Genomic DNA, 20,195 nt, shown 5'->3' with positions numbered 1-20,195 from the left:
AATACTAAGAAAAACTATATGCCAACAAAATGGATAACCTAGAGGAAATGGATAAATTCTTGGACTCCTACAATCTTCCAAAGCTTAGTCAAGAAGAAGCAGACAATTTGAACAGACCAATCACAAGGAAAGAGATTGAAACAGCCATCAAAACCATCCCAAAGGACAAAACCCCAGGACCAGATGGCTTTCCTGGGTAATTCTACAAAACTTTCAGAGAGGATTTAATACCTATCCTTTTCAAGCTATTCCAAAAAATTGGGGAGGATGGAACACTTCCTAACACATTCTATGAGGCCAACATCACGCTGATACCAAAGCCTGACAAGGATAGCACGGAAAAAAAGAGAACTACAGGCCAATATCACTGATGAACATAGATGCAAAAATTCTCAACAAAATTTTGGCAACCAGAATTCAGCAATTCATCAAAAGGATCATATATCATGATCAGGTGGGATTCATACCAGGGACACAGGGATGGTTCAACATCCACAAATCAATCAACATGATCCACCACATCAACAAAGTGAGGAATAAAAACCACATGATCATCTCAATAGATGCAGAGAAAGCATTTGACAAGATCCAACAGCGATTTATGATAAAAACTCTGAACAAAATGGGGATAGAAGGGAACCACCTCAACATAATAAAGGCCATATATGACAATCCCATAGCCAACATCATACTCAATGGGCAAAAACTGAGCACCATCCCCCTGAAAACAGGAACGAGACAAGGATGCCCTCTATCACCACTCTTATTTAACATAGTACTGGAGGTCCTGGCCAGAGCAATCAGGCAAGAAAAAGGAATAAAAGGAATCCAAATAGGGAGGGAAGAATTGAAACTATCGCTGTTTGCAGATGACATGATCTTATACACAGAAAACCCCAAAGACTCCATTGGAAAACTTTTAGAAGTAATCAACAACTACAGCAAAGTTGCAGGGTATAAAATCAATTTGCATAAATCAGTAGCATTTCTACACTCTAATAACGAACTAACAGAAAAAGAACACAATACCATTCACAATTGCTACAAAAAGAATAAAATACCTTGGGGTGAAATTAACTAAGGAAGTGAAAGACTTATACAATGAAAATTACAAGGCTTTTCTGAAAGAAATGGATGACAACATAAAGAGATGGAAAGACATTCCATGTACATGGATTGGAAGAATGAACATAGTTAAAATATCCATCCTACCTAAAGCAATCTACAGATTCAATGCCATCCCAATCAGAATCCCAATGACATTCTTTATACAAATAGAACAAAGAATCCTAAAATTCATTCGGCCAACAAAAGACCCTGAATTGCTAAAGCAATCCTGAGAAAAAGGAACACAGCTGGAGGCATCACAATCCCTGACTTCAAAACATACTACAAAGCTACAGTAATCAAAACAGCATGGTACTGGTACAAAAACAGGTGCACAGATCAATAGAACAGAATTGAAAGCCCAGAAATAAAACCACACATCTATGGACAGCTAATCTTTGACAAAGGAGCTGAGGGCATACAATGGAGAAAAGAAAGTCTTTTCAACAAATGGTGCTGGGAAAACTGGAAGGCCACATGTAAAAGAATGAAAATTGATCATTCTTTCTCACCATTCACCAAAGTAAACTCAAAATGGATCAAAGACCTAAAGCTGAGACCTGAAACCATAAGGCTTCTAGAAGAAAATGTAGGCAGTACACTCTTTGACATCAGTATTAAAAGGATCTTTTTGGACACCATGTCTTCTCAGAGAAGGGAAACAATAGAAAGAATAAACAAATGGGACTTCATCAGACTAAAGAGCTTCTTCAAGGCAAATGAAAACAGGATTGAAACAAAAAAACAACCCACTAACTGGGAAAAACTATTTGCAAATAATACATCTGACAGAAGCTTAATATCCATAATATATAAAGAACTCACACAACTCAACAGCAAAAAATCAAACAACCTGATTAAAAAATGGGCAGAAGACATGAAGAGACAGTTCTCCAAAGAAGATATATGGATGGCCAATAGGAACATGAAAAGATGCTCATCATCGCTGATCATCAGGGAACTGAAAATCAACACTACACTAAGATATCACCTTACACCCATTAGAATGACAAAAATAACTAAAACAAATAGTAACAAATGTTGGAGAGGTTGTGGAGAAAAAGGAACCCTCATACAATGCTGGTGGGAATGCAAACTGGTGCAGCCACTATGGGAAACAGATTGGAGATTCCTCAAAAAATTAAAAATAGAACTACCATATGACCCAGCTATCCCACTACTGGGTATCTATTCAAAGAGCTTGAAGTCAGCAATTCCAAAAGTCCCATGCACCCCAATGTTCATTGCAGCACTATTTACAATAGCCAAGATGTGGAAGCAACCTAAGTACCCATCAACACATGATTGGATAAAGAAGATGTGGGGTATATATACACAATGGAATATTACTGAGCCATAAAAAAGAACAAAATCGTCCCATTTGCAATAACATGGATGGACCTTGAGGGAATTCTGTTAAGTGAAATAAGCCAGATAGAGAAGGACAATCTCTGTAGGACTCCACTCATATGAGGAATTTAAACATGTGGACAAAGAGAACAGATTAGTGGCTACCAGGGGAAAGGTGGGGCGGAGGGTGGGCACAAAGGGTGAAGTGGTGCACCTGTAACACGACTGACAGACAATAATGTACAACTGAAATTTCACAAGATTGTAACCTATCATTAACTCAATTAAAAATAATAATAATTATAAAAAGAAAACAGAGAAATGAAAAAGAGAGACAACAAACAATAAGCAAAAAATAAAATAATCATAAACTCTATCAAATGAATAGCTTCATTATACGTAAATGGTATAAATACCAATTAAGAGACAGAGCTTGGCAGAGTGGATTTAGAAAAATGACCCAATTTTATGCTGGCTATAAGAAAGTCATGTGAAATTACAATGATATAGGCAGGTTGAAAGTAAAAGAATGGAAAAAGATATATCATGTAGAAGGAAATAAAATTAATAAAAGGAAAGCAGAAGTGGCCATCAACTCAGATAAAGTAGACTTCAGAACAAAGGAAACTGCCAGAGACAGAGAGGGACATTTATGTAATGATAAAAGGGTCAATCCACCAAGAAGAAGTAGCATTCCTAAGTATGTATGCAGCAAACAGCAGAGCTCCAAAATACATGACAGAAACAGAACTGAGGGAGAAACAAACCCCAGTTACAGTCTGAGGCCTCAACACCTCTCCCGCAGGAACCGGGAAAACAACCAGGAGGAAATTAGCACCACCACCAACCAACAGAATCCAACCAACGTCTGTACAACACCACACCCAACAGTAACAGAACTTTTAAGTGCAGGCCTTAAACCTCCACAGAAGAATTTAAAAGAATTGAAATTGTATAGAGTATATTTTCTTACCACAGTGAAATCAAGCTATAAATCAACAAGAGAAAGAGAAAAATCTTCTCATATTTGGAAACTAAACACACTTTATTTATTTATTTATTTTAGGGGGCAGGGATTGAATTTGGTTCATTACATTTATTTCCCCCTGGAGTTAATGCATTTAAAGACACGGTCTATTTTCAAATTGCTTCTAGAGACCTTTATTAATTTCCCACTAGTTCCCTTGATTTTCCTTTCTGTTTTGTGTGTGTGGGTGGAGGGAAGAAAGATGTGGGATTATCTCCTCCTTATGGGTGTTTCCGGAACCAAAGGCTGTTGGTGCTTCCCAGGCAGGGAGGAGTCACCGGCAGCCACTGGCCCTGGGAGTAACTCTACAGTGCTGGCCTCCCACTGCATTGTGGGAGCTCCACTACTCAGCAGGCCTCTGTCTTGCACCACTGGTGATGCCTTTGGTGTGGTATGAGGACTAAACAACACACTTCTAAATAATCCATGGGTCATAGAGGAAATCTCAAAGGAAATTTTAAAAATGAATGAAACAGGGGCTGGCCCCTTGGCCGAGTGGTTAAGTTCGCGTGCTCCGCTGCAGGCGACCCAGTGTTTTGTTGGTTCGAATCCTGGGCATGGACATGGCACTGCTCATCAAAACCACGCTGAGGCAGCATCCCACATGCCACAACTGGAAGGACCCACAATGAAGAATATACAACTATGTACCAGGGGGCTTTGGGGAGACAAAGGAAAAAGATAAAATCTTAAAAAAAAAAGTTTAAAAAAATGAATAAAACATATCAAAATTTATAGGACACAGCTGAAGTAATCCTGAGAGGGATATTTACATCATAAATACATTACAAAAGAAGAAAAGTCTCAAATCAATAATCTAAGCTCCCATCTCAAGCACCTAGAAAAAGCTTAGCAAAATAAACTCAAAGTAAACAGAAGGAAGGATATAGTAAAGAAAATAGCAGTAATCAATGAAATTGAAAAGAGAAAACCAATAAAGGTGAATGAGAAAAAAGTTCTTTGAAAAGATCAATAAAATGGACAAATTTCTAGTAATATTGACAGAGTAAAAACAAAGACAAATTATCACTATCAAGCAATGAAGAAGGGGATGGCACTGCAGACTCCGCAGACATCAAACAGATCATACGGGAACACGATGAGCAACTCTACATACACAAATCTGACAACTTAGATGAAACAGAACAATACCTCAAAAAAGCTCAAATTACCACAACTCACCCAATATGAACTAGATCATTTGAATAGCCTTATAACTATTAAAGAAATGGAATTCGTAGCTTTAAAAATTCCCAAAAAAGAAATCTCCAGGCCCACATAGTTTCACTGGAGAACTCTGCCAAACATTCAAAGAATTAATGTCAAGTCTACATAGTCTCTCCTGGAAAACAGAAAAGGAGCAAACACTCTCCAACTTATTCTGTGAAGCTAGTGTTAGCTTGATATCAAAACCAGATAAAGACAGTACAAAAAAAGAAAACTACAGACCAATATCCCTCATGAATACAGGTGCAAAATCCTTAACAAAATATTAGCAAAGAGAATTCAACAATATATAAAACGAATTATATACCATGACAAGTGGACTTTATTCCGGGATGCAAGGCTGGTTCAATATTTAAGAATTAATGTAATCTATTCACAAAACTAATGTAAATCATTTACAAAAAACCTAGACCTAACGTTATACTTAATGATGAAAAACTGAATGCTTTCCCTTCAAATCAGGAATAAGGCAAGGATTTCTATTCTCATCACTCTTATTCAACACAGTGCTGGGAGTTATAGACAGTGCAATAAGGCAAGACAAGGCATGAAAGAAATGAAACTGTTCCTATCAGCAGATGTGACTATCCAGGTGGAAAATCTCAAAGGATCCACAAGAAAACTCCCAGACCTTATAAGTGAGTTCAGCAAGGTCAGAGGATACAAGACAAATACAAAAATAAATTATATTTCTATATACTAGCAATCAATATAAAGACATTGAAATTCAAATAAAATATCATTTACAATCAATCAAAAAATAAATGAAATGAGGTATAAATCTAGCAAAATATGTATAAGATTTGTGTTCTGAAAATGACATAATGCTGATGAAAAAAATCCAAGGAAATCTAAATAAATGAAGAGACATACATTTTTCATGGATTAGAAAACTCAACATAGTAAAGATGTCAAATCTCCACAAACCTTGGTATACAATTCCTATCAAAATTCAATTGATGAAATTGCTATCAAAATCCCAGGAAGATATTTCATAGATATAGGGACAATCGTTCTAAAATTTATATGGAAAGGCAAAGGAACTAGAATAGCTAAAACAATTTTGAAAAAAAAGAGTAAAGTGGGCAATCAGTCTATCTGATTTCAAGACTTATTATATAGCTATGGGAGTCAAGACTATTTGGTACCTGCAGAGGGACAGACACATAGATCAATGCCACAGAACTGAGAACCCAGAAAACAGACCCACACAAACATGCTCAAGGTGATTTTTTAAAGCAATTCGGTGGAGGAAAGACATCCTTTTCAGCAAATGGTGCTGGAGCCATTGGACATCTACAGGCAAAAAACGAGCTTCGGCCTAGGTCTCGTGTCTTATATAAAAATTGACTCCAACTGATCGTGGGCTCGAATGTAAAACAAAAACTATAAAACTTAGAAAAAAGATCATAGGAGGAAATCTTTGGGATCTCGGGCTAGGCAAAGGGATCTTAGCCTTGATACTACAAACATAATTTATAAAAGGAAAACTTGATGTATTTGACTCAAAATTTAAAATTTTGCTCTTGAAAGACCCTATTAAGAGAATGAAAAGATGAGCTACAAAGTAAAGAAAATATTTGCAAACCACACATCCATCAAAGGACTACGATTTAGAACATATATTAAACAAACTCAAAACTCAACAGCAAAAAAATCATCTCACAGTTGGAAAATGTGTCCAATTGGAAAATGGGCAAAGGATTTGAAGACACAGTTCACCAAAGAGGACATACAGATGGCAAACAACCACATAGAAAGATGTGCAAACATTAGGGAGATGCGAATTAAAACAATGAGATATCAAAATACACCTCTCAGAATGACTAAAATAAAAAATAGTAACACCACCAAATGCAGGGGAGGATGTGGAGAAACTGAATCATTCATACTTGCTGATGGGAATACAAATGGTACAGCCATTCTGGAAAACAGTTCGGCAGTTTTTTAAAACACTAAACGTGCAACTACCATACGACCCAACAATTTCACTCCTGGGCACTTATCCCAGAGAAATGATGACTTATGTTCACACAAAAACCTATACATAAATATTTATAGCAGCTTTGTTCATGATGGCCCCAAACTGGAAGCAACCAAGATGTTCTTAAATGGATGACTGATTAAACAAATTGTGGTACATCCTTAACACGGACTACTACTCAGGGATAAAAAGGGACAAACTACATTACATGTGACAGCCTGGATGAATCTCCAGGGAATTATGCTGAGTGCGAAAAGCCATTTGCAAGGGGTTACACACTGCATGATTCCACTAACGTTCTTGAGATGATAAAATTATAGAATTGAAGAACAGATTAGTGGCTGCCAGGGGCTCAGGGAAGTTGAGCATCCTTGTGGTGATGGAAATGGGCTCTGTCCTCACTGTATCAATGTCAGTGTCCTGGGTGTGACTTCTAGGGATGGTTAGGCAAGACGTAACCATTGGGAGAAACTGGGTAAAGGGTATGTAGGGTCTCTCTGTATTGTCTCTTACCACTGCATGTGAATCTACAATGATCTCAAAAGAAAAAGTTTAATTAAAAACAAAACAGGGGGCCGGCCTTGTGGCCGAGTGGTTAAGTTCGTGTGCTCCACTTCGGCAGCCCAGGGTTTCTCTGGTTCAGATCCTGGGCACGGACATGGCACTGCTCATTGGGCCAGGTTGAGGCAGCGTCCAACGTGCCACAACTAGAAGGACCCACAACTAAAATAAACAACTATGTACTTGGGGGATTTGGGGAGAAAAAGCAGAAAAAAAAAAAAGATCGGCGGCAGTTGTTAGCTCAGGTATCAATCTTTAAAAAAAAAAGAAGAAGATTGGCAACAGTTGTTAAGCTCAGGTGCCAATCTTTAAAAAATAAAATAAAAAAATAAAAACAAAACAGAGGGCTGGCCCCATGGCACAGTGGTTAAGTTTGGTGGACTCCACTTTGTAGCCCAGGTTCGCAGGTTCGGATTCCGGGCGTGGACACATACCACTTGGCAGCCATGCTGTAGCGGTGACCCACATACAAAATAGAAGATGGGCACAGATGTTACCTCAGGGCTAATCTTCCTCACCAAAAGAGAATAAAACAAAAACCAGAAAACACTGATGCCTGGGACTCACTCAGACTAATTAGATCAGGATCTCGGGGCAGGCGGTGTGGGCTGGGCAGAGAGAGAGGGTACAAGGCTCTCCAGGGGGTTCTACCACTCACCCAGGGCGAGGCACACCTAGGCCAAGGCTCTGGGCTTTAGCTGTGTGAGCAAGCCCTTGGGGCCATAACCCAGGGGCTCGGCCCTGGGTGGCTGAGTGCACAAGGCTTCAAGATCTTCACCCGCCTGGTCTCACTGGAGGGGCTGCTCTTTCCTGTGGGGTTCCTAAAATTAATTTGAAAACCACTGTCCCTGGGGTATAGGCTCTTTGAGCAGAGACATCTTTTGGAACAGAGAGCTTTCTGGGTGACAGAATGCCAATCTCAGACGCTCCTCCGCCAAGCAGCCGACGGCCCCAGTCATGCCAGGCTGGTCAGGCGGGCTGACCCTGGGGCACGAGCATTTATGGAGGGCAGCCACCTTTCAGCAGGCCACTGAGTGGAGCTCCTGGCCGCTGGAACTCATCCTCAGTAGTTATTTCTTGGCAAGACAGCACCCAACCAGCAAGCCTGCTGCAGGCTCAGGGTGCTGGGCTCGGCCCAAGGGGAGGAAGGAGCAGGCACCAGGCTCCACTCCCACCCCCCGGGCCAGACGGGGGAGTCCGTGGAGAGAGGTCAGTGAGACGGAACCCAGACGCCTGAGGAAGCCAGGGAAAGTCCTGGAACTCGGGGATGAGGGTTTTTACCTCCTGAGTGAATGAGAAGGTAATTTAGAGGCTTTCTGGGTCCCTCACAGGAGCCTCAGGCTCCGTCAGGGCCTCCTTCCCCCTGCTGACCATTGAGAAGGTCCTTGGGGAAAGTCCAGGGGGAGTGTCTGCCCAGTGGTCCTTGCGTGCTTACCTTCCACCACTCCACACACATTGGCATACACATCCAATATCTTTTTTCTTCGACTTTGAATCTGCGAAATAAGTTAAGAGAATGTTAATTTTCGGAAAAAGAACCAAATCCTCCATCTCAGTGTGGGCAGAGGGAACTTCTCCGTGATTTCCAATCAGGATGTTGCACTGAGTCCTCACAGGAGCATCCCACCCGAGTCGCAGGGACAAAGCCTTCTCCTTGGGTATCCACCTCAAATGCTCTCAGAGCCCACTGGGGCTGCTTCTCAGGCTCCGCTGGCCTTTCAGACTCACAAGACAGCCAGTGGCCACTCCTGGCGCCAGCCTATCTGGAAGGATGAATGCAGGGGACGCAGCTTGCCAGCGGGCAGCCTGGGGTATTGCAGCTGTTGATGCAGCGGTCCACAGAGCTGGGCGGGTGCTCTTTTCTCCCCAGAGCACGCGGCTCGGTGCAAGGAGAGGAGGCCCACGATGGGCGGGGGCTGAAGTAGCCCCAGATGAAAGGTCCCACGCCCCGCCAGAGCCAGTATCTCTCGTAACAACTCACAGGCCTCCAGGGCCCCTGCAAATGACAGGCCCCACTACAGGGGTCGCTGAACTGGGCAGCCCAGAGCATGGTGTCCCCGTCAGGACCCACAGCAGATCTGTCCTCCCAATCAGGGACGTGTTTACTGTGAGCAGTGTTGCCTAGAAACATAGCTGACCTGAGGGTTGGACCAGGCTGCCGGTGAACCACAAGATAGATTCTCAGGCTGCCTGGGGCAGGGCTGTGCCAATCTCCACCCACGCCCCCACCATGGCCTGCTTAGGTCACAAACCATGTGGACCATTTTTACGCAAAAAATGCATGCTATCTGTATCTATCTATCTATATAGTTGTTTTGAAATATATTGTTTATTTATATATAATATATGTTATGTTTATTTATATATAAAACATACATGTATGTATTTGTCTACTTGGCTATACATCAGTATGTTTACAAAGGTTTTTCCTGTCCTATGATATTCCAAGTAATTTTAACTTCTTCTCTTTGCTTATTTTTCATTTTCTTCTATAAAGCTATATAATAAAAGAACTGTTTACTGTTTTTCAATATCTTGTTTTAAACCTGTCACCTCCTCTCGGTTTCCTGGCCTGAGCTTGTGGGAGAAGCCCCTCGCTCGCGGCGGAGCCAGGTCGGTAAGACAGGCCGGCTGGGCCGCGTGGCTGCGACCTGTCCCCCGCACCGTGAACGCGTGGAGGGCGCGCCAGAGCCTCACCCCAGCCGACTTGGTGGTGGCCGACTTCTCTCTGGCCAAGTGGACCAGCGACAAAAGGCACAGCTCAGGGGGGCCCTGCTTGTCGGAGGCGGGCTCCTCGTCGCTGTCCAGGCTGCGGCTCAGCAGCTGCTCGTTCTCCGATGAAGCGTCGTTCTCGCTGTGGAAACAAGAGGGCGGTCCTCAAGGGTGCCTGGGAAGGGGCAGCCCCGACGTGTCCTCCCAGCGGCAGAGACCATCGGGATGCTGTGACTTGTTCCTCAAGTTCTTACTTAGCAGCTCGTGGGCACGGACACAAGATGAGAAAGACAGCTCCGCTCTCTGCTCCCTTCTGAATGAGGGACCGGGGTGCAGGGCAGCCAACAGGTGCTGCGAGGGGATTCACAGGGTGCCCTGCGAGCTCGTCAGGGTGCGGAGCCGCCAGCGGGGGGGGCCGGCAACTGCTCACCTCTCCACCCTCACCTGGCTCAGCAGAGGTTTCCTGAACATGTTACAGCTCCCTGTATTTAGTGCAGATGAGCACCAAGTTCACCTGTGCGTCTTCAGTCAGCAAACAAGCTTACGTGGCCGGCCCCAACCCTGCAGGCTCTCTGGGACAATGAGAACAATGTCGAACGGAGCCTTGCCTGGAGAGCCCCCTCTTGACTATGGGTGACCTGGCTGGAACGTGTGCATCAGGGGTGGGGGCCTCAGCAGGCCCTGCGAGGGGCTTTGGGAAATCCCACAAGAAGGCAGGTGGCCTCACCGCCAGGGTCCGTAGACCTAGGCACTGTGGGTTACAGCTTAAACTCTCCAAATCATTTCAAATACATGAAAAACAGCATCCTTTTTCATAGGCATCCTGCTTGCTTTCTGCTGTTTGGCTGAAGACGTTTTCCCCTTGTAAAGAATCGTATTTGCTGGTAAGTGGGATACACTTAGGAAGCCACACTCAAACACAATGCTAGAGGCAGGAGGTCACAAAGAAAACCAAATCGATGGGCAAAGCCCTCTAGTCTCAGGGCCTCCGTGGGAGCTGGCAGGCCTGCCTCTGTCCCCACCCAAGAGCTAGTGAGAAGGAAGCACGCCTGTCCCACTGACCACTGCCCCTCACACCGCCGGCCGGCCGAGGCCCGGTGCTCCCTCTGCAGCCGTCCCCAGCACGGCCTCCAGGCAGTGGCCAGGCGTCTCGCTGCACTCCTGGCCTGGCATGCCCAGCTCCCCTCCTGCTCAGGACCCCATGAGGACCCCAGACTTCAGCCTGGGGCTGGGGGCCACCCACGCTACGGCCAAGTGGCTGCCTCAGCTTGACTTACCTCTTGGCTGTCTTTGCTGGTGCTGCCGTCAGCTTCTCGAATTCGTCCTTCTCAGAGAAAATCACCACACTGTCTGCAGGTAAACGGGAAGATTGGGGAGGGAGGAGTTAGAGCGGGCTCCAGCTCTGAGCTCGTCCTCCCCCTGCTTGCTTCCTCCCTAGCAGACCCGCCCGGTGGCTAAACCACACTGCCCTAGGATTAGCGCAATGCGGGTGCGCCAACACCTTCCTGCGGCCTCTGTTCTAAGCGGCACAAGAGCCTAAGCAGTGAGGAGCAGGCTGCTGGGGCAGTGGTGAGAGGGGCAGGTGACATCCACCCTGCACGTGGACAGCCGTGCTCACGGGGGCTCCATCTGCAGACCTGGGGCCTCTGTCTTCTCCTCTTCCTTGCTCACTTGGGCTTCCACAGTCTTCACGGGCTGGCTGGTGCAGCAGGCTGGTTGGAGAAAGAGAAGGGTGTGAGTAGCCAGGCCCACCGACTGGGTAAGTTGACGGAGCTGTCCAGGGGGAGGGGGAGGGGGTGTGGCACTGGGGAGTGGTCACCTGGGGCAGAAGGCTTTGTCTTCATGATGTAGAACATGATGATGAGAACAATGGCAATGGCCATGATGAAGATGGTGGACATGGCAATGATCAGGGCCGTGGCCAGGTGTCCTTGGCTCGAGAGCTCTGCTGGAGTCGGGGAGAGAAGGCAGTGACCGAGGCGGACCCAGACCTCTCCAGAACGCCAGGTTCAGGGTGCTGGCTGTGCCTGGGGAGCTTGTTTTTGGTTCTGCCACTTTGGGACCCGGGGGAGGTGGGATGTGGAGAAGAAGAAAGGCCCAGGAAAAAAGTGTCCTGAAGACACTTCCATCCAAGTCGTTTCCAAGTAAATGTCACCTTCGAGGGCTCAAGATTTTATTCCCGGTTTGGCTGTATTTTATGTCTCCTGCATTTTCAACCTCAGCGTACTAATCCCAGTCCTGGGCACAGGCGGCGCGGAGGCTGGTGCGCCTCTCCTCCACTGCCCACACCACACAGCCTCTTCCTGGCATTTTGCTCAGCTCTCTGATGCTGCCTGCTGTTGAATGTAAAACACCCTGACACTTGTTCTAATTCTCGGACATAAGCAATCAGGATCCTGGTTCTTGTGAGGCGGGATCCAGGTTACCCAGCACCCAAATGGGACGGGGACAGCCTCTAAGGCACCTGGACTGTCTGAGGGAGGCTGCAGCCTGGTTTGGAAAGGAGGCGCCAAGGTGGTAGCGCCAAAGGGCCACCGGTTTGCACAGCTGTCCGCCCTCCCGGGTGAGGTGTGTCTGCAGGAAAACTGGCCTCAGGCTGTCATTTGGGGAGTTTCAGCCTTTGGATGCTGGGCATGGGTAATACAAATGGTTTAACGTTCTCTGTGTTGTGTGCTGCTTCCCCCGGCGTGGGGCAAGTGAGATCCACGTGCTCTAGCAGAGTCTTCCGTCCTGACGCGCTGTGTGCAGCTGCAGGAGGGGCAGGTGTAGGGCGATGCCGAGGCTGGGCTACTGAGCACACAAGGGATCGTGAGGGTACCAGAGCCTCCCCGAGATCCAGGCCTTAAACATGCTCAGATCACGGCCCGCACTAAACAGTGCGAGAGGGAGGGCGAGCCGAAGTGAGGTCTTGCTCTGAGAACCCGTGGACCTTGAGGCCCTCAACCCTTTCCATCCCTAAGGGGTTAGGGAGTGAAATGTAGTTATTAGAAATGAATATTCAAGTGTCGAGATCAGCAGGTTTATTTGAAAGCCAGCAACAGAATTGCTGTGGATGTCAGGCCTGACCAAAGCCCAGGAAGCTGGTCTCCCCTCCCACCCTCACCACTGGCGCCCTGAGCACGGGGAATGTGAATCATGAGAACACTGCCACCGCATGCTAATGGGCCCTGGACACCCACGGGGTGAGCAGTGCCTCTCCTTGCAGAGACAACTACTATCTCCCACCCACTGGGGCACCGCGCATGACTAAATCACAGGCGGGGAGTGAGATGAGGCGGGAGGCTCTGCAGCCGTTGCTGATGATCACCTCTCTCCCTCTTCACTTTCGTCCCAGCCCCCTTCCTCCTAGCTGGCGGCCTCCAGAACATCACACCACTGTATGCTCCGTACCTTTATGGGCGCGCTGGAAAGGAGGGAGGGTGCTGCCAGAGGTGCTGGGGGAGTTGGCAGAAACTCCCGAGGTGGCTCCCGTGCCTGCAGAGAGAACAAAGTCACCGTGCTTTCCTCAAAATGACCTTCTCCAGCCCCACCTTCCAAGACTGAAGCATACGATGCAGCAACAGAGCTAAGCGACCTGGAGGTCTGGATTATGAATGAGCTGGGGATGTGGGAAGGGGAAACATTTTAATTTCTTAGAGTATTTAATAATCCCTAAAAAGCATTCTCAAGGGTGGTTGCTCTTTAAATAAGAAGACACATCTGATAGACAATTCTGCTAAAACTAAAGACTAGGTGCTGGAGAGTTTGCAAACCTCACCAACTCAATTTTCCTATAAATGAGATGACATATATGCAGTCCAGAGAGAGGAGAAAAGGGTGTGTATACAAAAATATCACTGGGGGAAAATAATACTTGAGTAGTTTCTCAATTACATAGACCAGGGATGTATTTTTATTTTTTTATTTTATTTTTGTGCTAAGGAAGACTCACCCTGAGCTAACAACTGTTGCCAGTCTTCCTCTTTTTGTATGTGAGCCACCGTCACAGCATGGCCACTGATAAATGGGTGGTGCAGGCCTGTGCCCGGGAACCAAACCCAGGCCACCGAAGTGGAGCGTGCTGAACTCAACCACTAGGCAGCCAGGGCTGGCCCAGGGATGTGTTTTTAAAACTTTTTCTAGTTATAAAAGTAATTTATGCTCATTATTAAAAATCTGGAAAAAATTGGAAAAGAAAGAAGTAAAAAAATCACCCACAGCTTCACAGTCTGAAGTTGACATTTTGGTGTATTTTCCTCTAGGATTTTTCCTATGATACATTTTTTAAATATTAAATGACCAAATTGTTTTAAGAGCGGAGATGAGCTTTGCCTTCCCTCAAAACTGTGATCCATAAAACTCCCCTTCTATGTAAAAAGTGTCACTTAGCAGGGGTGACATGGAGGCTGATTCACTAAGGAATTGTTCAGTTTAAACAAACAAACAGAAATGTTCTGCCACAGAAAAGATGACATCCTGATGGTTAACCTTCCTTTAGGCCAGACTTTAGTTTTGCAATTAATAAAAATGATCACGTGGGCCTGCCCGATGGCCTACTGGTTAGGTGCGCATGCTCTGTTTCAGTGGCATGGGGTTTGCAGGTTTGGACCCTGGGCGCCGACCTAGCACCACTCGTCAATCCATGCTGTGGCTGCGTCCCACATAAAATAGAGGAAGACTGGCACAGATGTTAGCTCAGGGACAAACTGCCTCACACACACACACACACACACACACACACAAAAGGTCATGTTTCAAATAAGTTTCTTTGTCTCGCTTGGTCTCTACCAGTTCTGGAATCTTCACGAAGTGGCTGTGCCCTGTGGGCAACTGGCTTCTGAGCAAGGACAGGTAAGTGCCTCCCTGGAATCAGCACTGTTGGCCCCCCAGCCAGCCCAGCAAGGAGGAATGCATCCTCACTGGACCCTGGTCAGCCTCCAGCGAGGCTTCCGTGAGAAACGGGGATGTTTTCTTTAAGAGAAGGTTCTCGGGAGAAACGCAGACGCCTGCTCTGTGAGCGGTATGTCTAAATTGCTTGCGGTGACCACGAAAGTCCTGCTGAGCTATCCTCTGTCTGTGTCCAGCAAGTAGAGAAGGTCACAGGGGAGCAGGGTCACAAACTGGTGATCCTTCCACTGTGTGACACAATAGCATACCCTACAGGTGAACCATGGCGGGGCTGTGGTGGGAACGCACAGGCTGAGGCCTTGCTGCTCGGGTGACTGTACTTCTGGGAGGTGCCGCACAGCTCAGGGCCAGCCCACGGCTCGGCATAGACATGCTAGTGCGTGAGCAATGTCATCTGCTGGCTGACGGGCAAAGACGCAGGCTCTGGAGGCGACAGCCCACCTCCTTATGCCCTCCTCAATACCCCCGGGGCACAGGCTGACCTGGGAGCCCAAGGAGGCCACTGGCACCATCCTGTTGCCCCTCCAGCCCAAACTTGGAGCAGTTTCCATGTTGCTGAAAACATAGCACTTGCTTAGTCAGAGCTCTTAAAGACAGCATGTCTCCTCTCTGGAGATCTGTGCTTCTGGAGCCCAGGGACTACTTCTCTGAGCTCTTGGCCTTTGCCCCTCAGCCTGCTCTCTGTCACCTTCAGTGTTGCCTCAAATGTGGGAATGGGTCCGACCCAGGCCAGCACATAATGGACGGGCAGTCCCTTCCCTCTGTGGGGCACCATGAGTTCTGTGATTCCCGCCTCCTTCCTTCTTTCTTCTCAACTGCTGGTCACTGGGATGCTTCTCAGCTCTTCCACCAAAAGAGAGGGGTGCTGAGGGGTGGATGCGCACCGGCAACAGGCCAGCCCGTGGTGCCTTCAATCAACGGAGACCCTGGAGGTGACCTGCTCAGAACAGAGGCGGGCATGTCCTGTACCCCAGCCCGCCAAGCTCGTGTCCCTGGGCCTCACTTCTTCTTTCTGGAATGGCGGCCGGTGATGGGACAGGGAGCAAGAACGCAGGACGTGGGCCGTGGTGGGTGGCTGGGGAGGAATGACGACTCCCCACACCTGTGGTTCCCTGCTGGTGTCCAGAGCCCAGAGACAGGTTTCTTTGCCTTTCTGGAGGATAAACAGAAGCCTTAGCCTGCCTCCCACCCCAAACTTATGATCAATCTCTGCTTTTTAATGGAGCTGTCTCACCTGGCCTCAGAACCGGTGGCCCATGGGGGAACATGCTGGTGGCAAGGTGCAAGCCCCTCAGGAGAAGGAGCCAGTCTCACCACAGCTGCTCAGAGTGGGCGGCAGCCTCTTACTGCTCCGGCCTGGGCGGCCGTTTGAGAGCCTCTGCCATGAGCTGGCTGTGGGTCTGGAGACCCACTTGCCCTGCGCTGGGGGCAGCCTATCACACTTCATCCAGTGATGGGAGAAAAAAGGACATGGGGCATAGCTCAAGCAGAACCTGATCTCTTTTTTAAAAGCAAACCGGACACTGAAAACGAGGCTGATCTGTTTGGTGAGGGGCTCAAGGGAGCTTAAGCTACGTTGCCAGGAGAACAATATTCATAGGCTCAGTTTGTGGACGTTTGTCATCTCTGTCTCTTCTTGTCCTGCTCTGCCGGGGCTTGTGGCTGAGGCAGGGTGACAGGGCTTGGGGCTCGGGATACAAATACGCCCAGGCCTGTGGCCTGGAGGGGGACAGTGAGAGCAGCCTAACAGGACATGGACATATGAAATGCCTTTGCACCCACTGGCGGGGCTGGTTACACAATGACCTCATGGAACAATGCTCGCAGGGAGACAAAGTCAGTAACACACATCTACTACGCCAAGTGGGTGCCGCCTGCCCTCGGTCAGGTGGCAAGCTGGGCTGTTCCTCCACCCTGACTTGCTAGACGTTTTCCTCTCAAGCAATCTCCAGCAAATGTCAACTGGACAGCCCTGGGCTGGAGCGCCGGGCAGGATGTTCTCTGGCTGCTCGCTGAGCCCGGAGCTGATCAGAAAAGCATTCTGTCGTGGGCACATCTGAGGGTGAGAGGGAAGGTGGGCAGGAAGGCTGCATGGAGTAGAAGCCCATCTCTGCGGGCAGGTGCCCTCAGGACAGCATGCCGTCGCCACCAGGACCCTGCACAGCACCTTCTCCTGTTCCAGGTTCTGCTCTAGTCTAACGGGGATTAACTCAGCACTCACAAAAATATTTGGCGTCTGGGAGGTTTCCCTCTGTTCCAACACATGCCGTGTAGTTCTGGTTCATTTGGCCTCCTTGGAATGAATAGCTGACAAAAGTGTTTCTCATTGTTGCTTCTGTTAGGTGGTCAACGACTGATCCATCTTACCTTCCCTAACGCACTGGAGCGCAGCTTTGAATAAGCAAAGATGAAGTATTTTATAAGAGGGGTAAAGGAAGGACGGTGAAAGCTGTAGCCCCAGAAATTTCCACACAAGCTCTATATTAAAAGGAAAGCAAGTGGGGTCTGGGTCTGCCTGCTCCGGGCTGCACTGAGGCCGCGATGCCTCAGGAGAGCAGCACCGGGAGGCGGGCGCTCTGCCGGGTGTGCGGGCACCTCCCCCAGGAGGACCTGGAGAACCGCGCCATAGGGCTAAAGGTAGTTCTACCGCTATTTAAGGCGATGAGCCGCTTTACTGGGCCTTTGCAGTTTGTCAGTTCACAATTTATCAGTATGTCGGTACGTATCAGAGACTGGGATTCTCTTCTACAGAGGGCACGCTGTTTGAATTTTTAGCAATGATTTATTTGTTGATCCTTGCAGCTGTCGATCAGATTCTCTTCTACAGAGGGCACGCTGTTTGAATTTTTAGCAATGATTTATTTGTTGATCCTTGCAGCTGTCGATCAGGTGCCCCGAGGCTGTTGCTTTTGCTGAGCGCCCCCTGGTGGTAGAGGCTGGAACAATTGGCGGAGCCGTTAGAACCTGGATGCTCCAAGTGGGGTCCCGGGAGCTTGCTAAGAAACGCATCTCCCGCCCTACCCCAGGCCTGCTGCATCAGGATCTGTCTCTTAATAGGGCTCCTGGTGATGTGTGTGCGCTTTCACATTTGAGAAACACTGTTAGAAACAGCTGGAAACTGGCATTTGGGGAGGGCAAGCCTTCACATTTGAGTGACACTACATGTGGCATCTGGACGGAAGTATGCCGCAGCACTCCTAGTCACAGAGTGGACTTCTCCAAAGGGCAAGTCCATCTCGGACTTGACGCAGGGGTCGTAGTCACTGACGAGTAACAATGAAAACCTGCCGATGGAACAGTTGCCAGGGGCCATGCCCAGCCCGTCTCATCCACCCTCCAGCACCGTGTGGGAGCGGTTCTGGCGGGCCGGCGTCCCAGCCGAGGCGAGGAGGCGCAGGGGCAGCCGGAGGCGGAGCTGGCTCACCTGGGGCTGCGGCTTCCCCGGCGCAGAGGGCCGGGGTGACCGCGGACACCCTCGGCGCGTCCTCGCGCAGCCTCAGAGACAGGCGCCCCATGGTACGGTTGAGGAAACTGAGGGAGGAAGCAACTTTCCAGAGTGGAACTCGTAATGAGACCCAAATCTGCCGGCACACGCCGTCTCCCTGTGTCGCCCCACGCGCCCGGGCCCTTACCGCGCAGGTGCCTGCGGGCGGCGGCCCTGAGCGCCGCTCTCAGGACGCGGGAGGGAAGAACACCGGAGACTCCGGTTGCAGCCAGTGGGTCTTGCTCTTTAACGGAAAAATAACTGCCATCGACTTGTCAGGGCACAAACAGCGATGGCATTGGAGGTGGCCAAGGGCGGGGAAGGCTGCTCGTGTCCTGCAACCTGCCGCTTTCCGGCCCGCAAGCCACAGGCGGGCGAGGAGGGCGCCTGAGCGCCGGGCGGCCGAGCACCGGGTCCTCTCTGGTTAGGGAGGAGTCGTCATTTACTCTTGCTTCGTGCTTTCAGCCTTCACAGCCTTTTGTGCACGGATATGTCAACCCCGTTGGTTGAGAGGATGTGATGTTCTCAGGAGAGAAAGCAAACCGGGGGAGGGTTCCTGCTTTCACGAACGCACGGGTGCTACGGCCGAGTCCCAGGCCCGCCCCAAGTTCCACATGCCTCTGCTTTCATCAGCGGTGACAAGGCCCAAAGGCAGGACCAATAGGAACCCAACGCCGTCCTCTGCTTTCCCTCACGTTCCTTGGAGGGGCTGGAAACTAGAATGATTCTTATTCCATTTGAAAAGTAACTGTGCGGTGCTTTGCCGTGTCTCCTGAGGGTTACGTGGATGGGCCAGGTGGCACTAACAGCACTGCGGCGGCTCACCCTGGGCCTCAGCTCACTCCGGCCACACAACTGCCTCACGTCTGGCAGATGAGAAAACTGAGGCTTGATAACGCGTCCACGTTAAACAGGATTTTAAACCCAGGCAGCGATGGTCGAGAGCAGGGACTGCTCACACCTCATACGGTACACCCGCGGCTCCCAAAGTGTGGTCCTGGCCTCCCAGGGGAACTTGTTGGAAATGCGCATTCTTGGCCCCACCGGGTCCTGCTGACCCAGCGGTGGGGCCCAACCCTGCGTGATGTAGGAGGCCCCGCTGGGGCACTCTAACCATAGCGCCACGCGGAGAGGCCGCCAGCGCTCTAAGGAGGAAAGAGCAACGCCTCTGCCCAGAGGGGACGAGCGGGGAAGAGAGAGCGCGCGCGGGAGGGGGGGGGAGGGGGGGGCTAGGGGGGAGGGGAGAAGGAGAGAGGAGAGCGCATGCTAGTGGAGGGGAGGGGAGGGGAGGGGAGGGGAGCCCCCGGGGGTGCAGAGAGCTGCGGGGCCTCCTTTGCTGAGGAGCTGCTGGGCGCTCGTTGGGCTGTGTCCCCCCGACTACGGCAGGCGGGCGCCCAGGGCTCTCTCCTGCATAGACGTCTTGCTCTCGGTGGCCGGTCTCCCTCTCCCCTGCCCCAGTCCTGTTCCATCCCTAACGGGGATGTGCGCCTCTGTATCACACGCTTTCCCGGGGACGTGCCAAGCTCTCTGGGGGTTTGTATAATCCACTACTCAGTGACGCGGTATGGACGGTGTGAGCTTCGCTTTTGCAGGGCCCAGGTAAATCTTATCAAAACCGAAAGGAGAGTCTCAGATTGGAGCCAAAGGAGCTCTCGACCGCCTCCGACCGTGGGCTCGGGGAGGGCAGGGCCTGGTGGGACCTGGGCAGCCAGCCGGTGACTTCGGAGTCCTGACAATAAGGCTTCCCAGCCTTCCTGGCTTTCCCAGGGTGGGGCTGCTGAAGGCAGCCCTGTGAGTTTGTCTGTCTTTATGGAGGCTGTGGTCATAACCAGCCTTTCTAGTTCTATCTGCAGACT

At 49.0% G+C, this 20,195-nt stretch overlaps 1 protein-coding gene and 1 long non-coding RNA gene across 5 annotated transcripts in view; one reads left to right on the top strand and one right to left on the bottom strand.

Annotated features, from left to right (window-relative positions):
* EDAR (ectodysplasin A receptor) overlaps window positions 1-20,195 on the bottom strand; it is a 96,399-nt gene that overhangs the window by 7,734 nt on the left and 68,470 nt on the right. For 2 of the 4 annotated variants that reach the window (XM_070571924.1, XM_070571925.1), the window contains exons 6-11: window positions 13,359-13,442; window positions 11,788-11,916; window positions 11,606-11,680; window positions 11,246-11,318; window positions 9,954-10,110; window positions 8,692-8,752 (exon numbers count right to left, since the gene is read on the bottom strand). In XM_070571924.1, coding sequence (XP_070428025.1) covers window positions 8,692-8,752; window positions 9,954-10,110; window positions 11,246-11,318; window positions 11,606-11,680; window positions 11,788-11,916; window positions 13,359-13,442 — 579 coding nt within the window. The remainder of the gene's footprint in view (window positions 1-8,691; window positions 8,753-9,953; window positions 10,111-11,245; window positions 11,319-11,605; window positions 11,681-11,787; window positions 11,917-13,358; window positions 13,443-20,195) is intronic. The other 2 variants (XM_070571927.1, XM_070571928.1) reach the window with 1 other exon arrangement.
* On the top strand, window positions 11,880-14,798 carry LOC139075494 (uncharacterized). Its single transcript, XR_011525867.1, has 3 exons — window positions 11,880-11,975; window positions 13,303-13,548; window positions 14,739-14,798. It is a non-coding gene; the product is annotated as an uncharacterized lncRNA (long non-coding RNA).

This window comes from Equus przewalskii, chromosome 14 (genome assembly GCF_037783145.1).
Source record: "Equus przewalskii isolate Varuska chromosome 14, EquPr2, whole genome shotgun sequence".
Lineage (NCBI taxonomy): Eukaryota > Metazoa > Chordata > Mammalia > Perissodactyla > Equidae > Equus > Equus przewalskii.
Note: the sequence above shows the minus strand (reverse complement) of the source record. Positions and strands in the feature narration are given on the sequence as shown.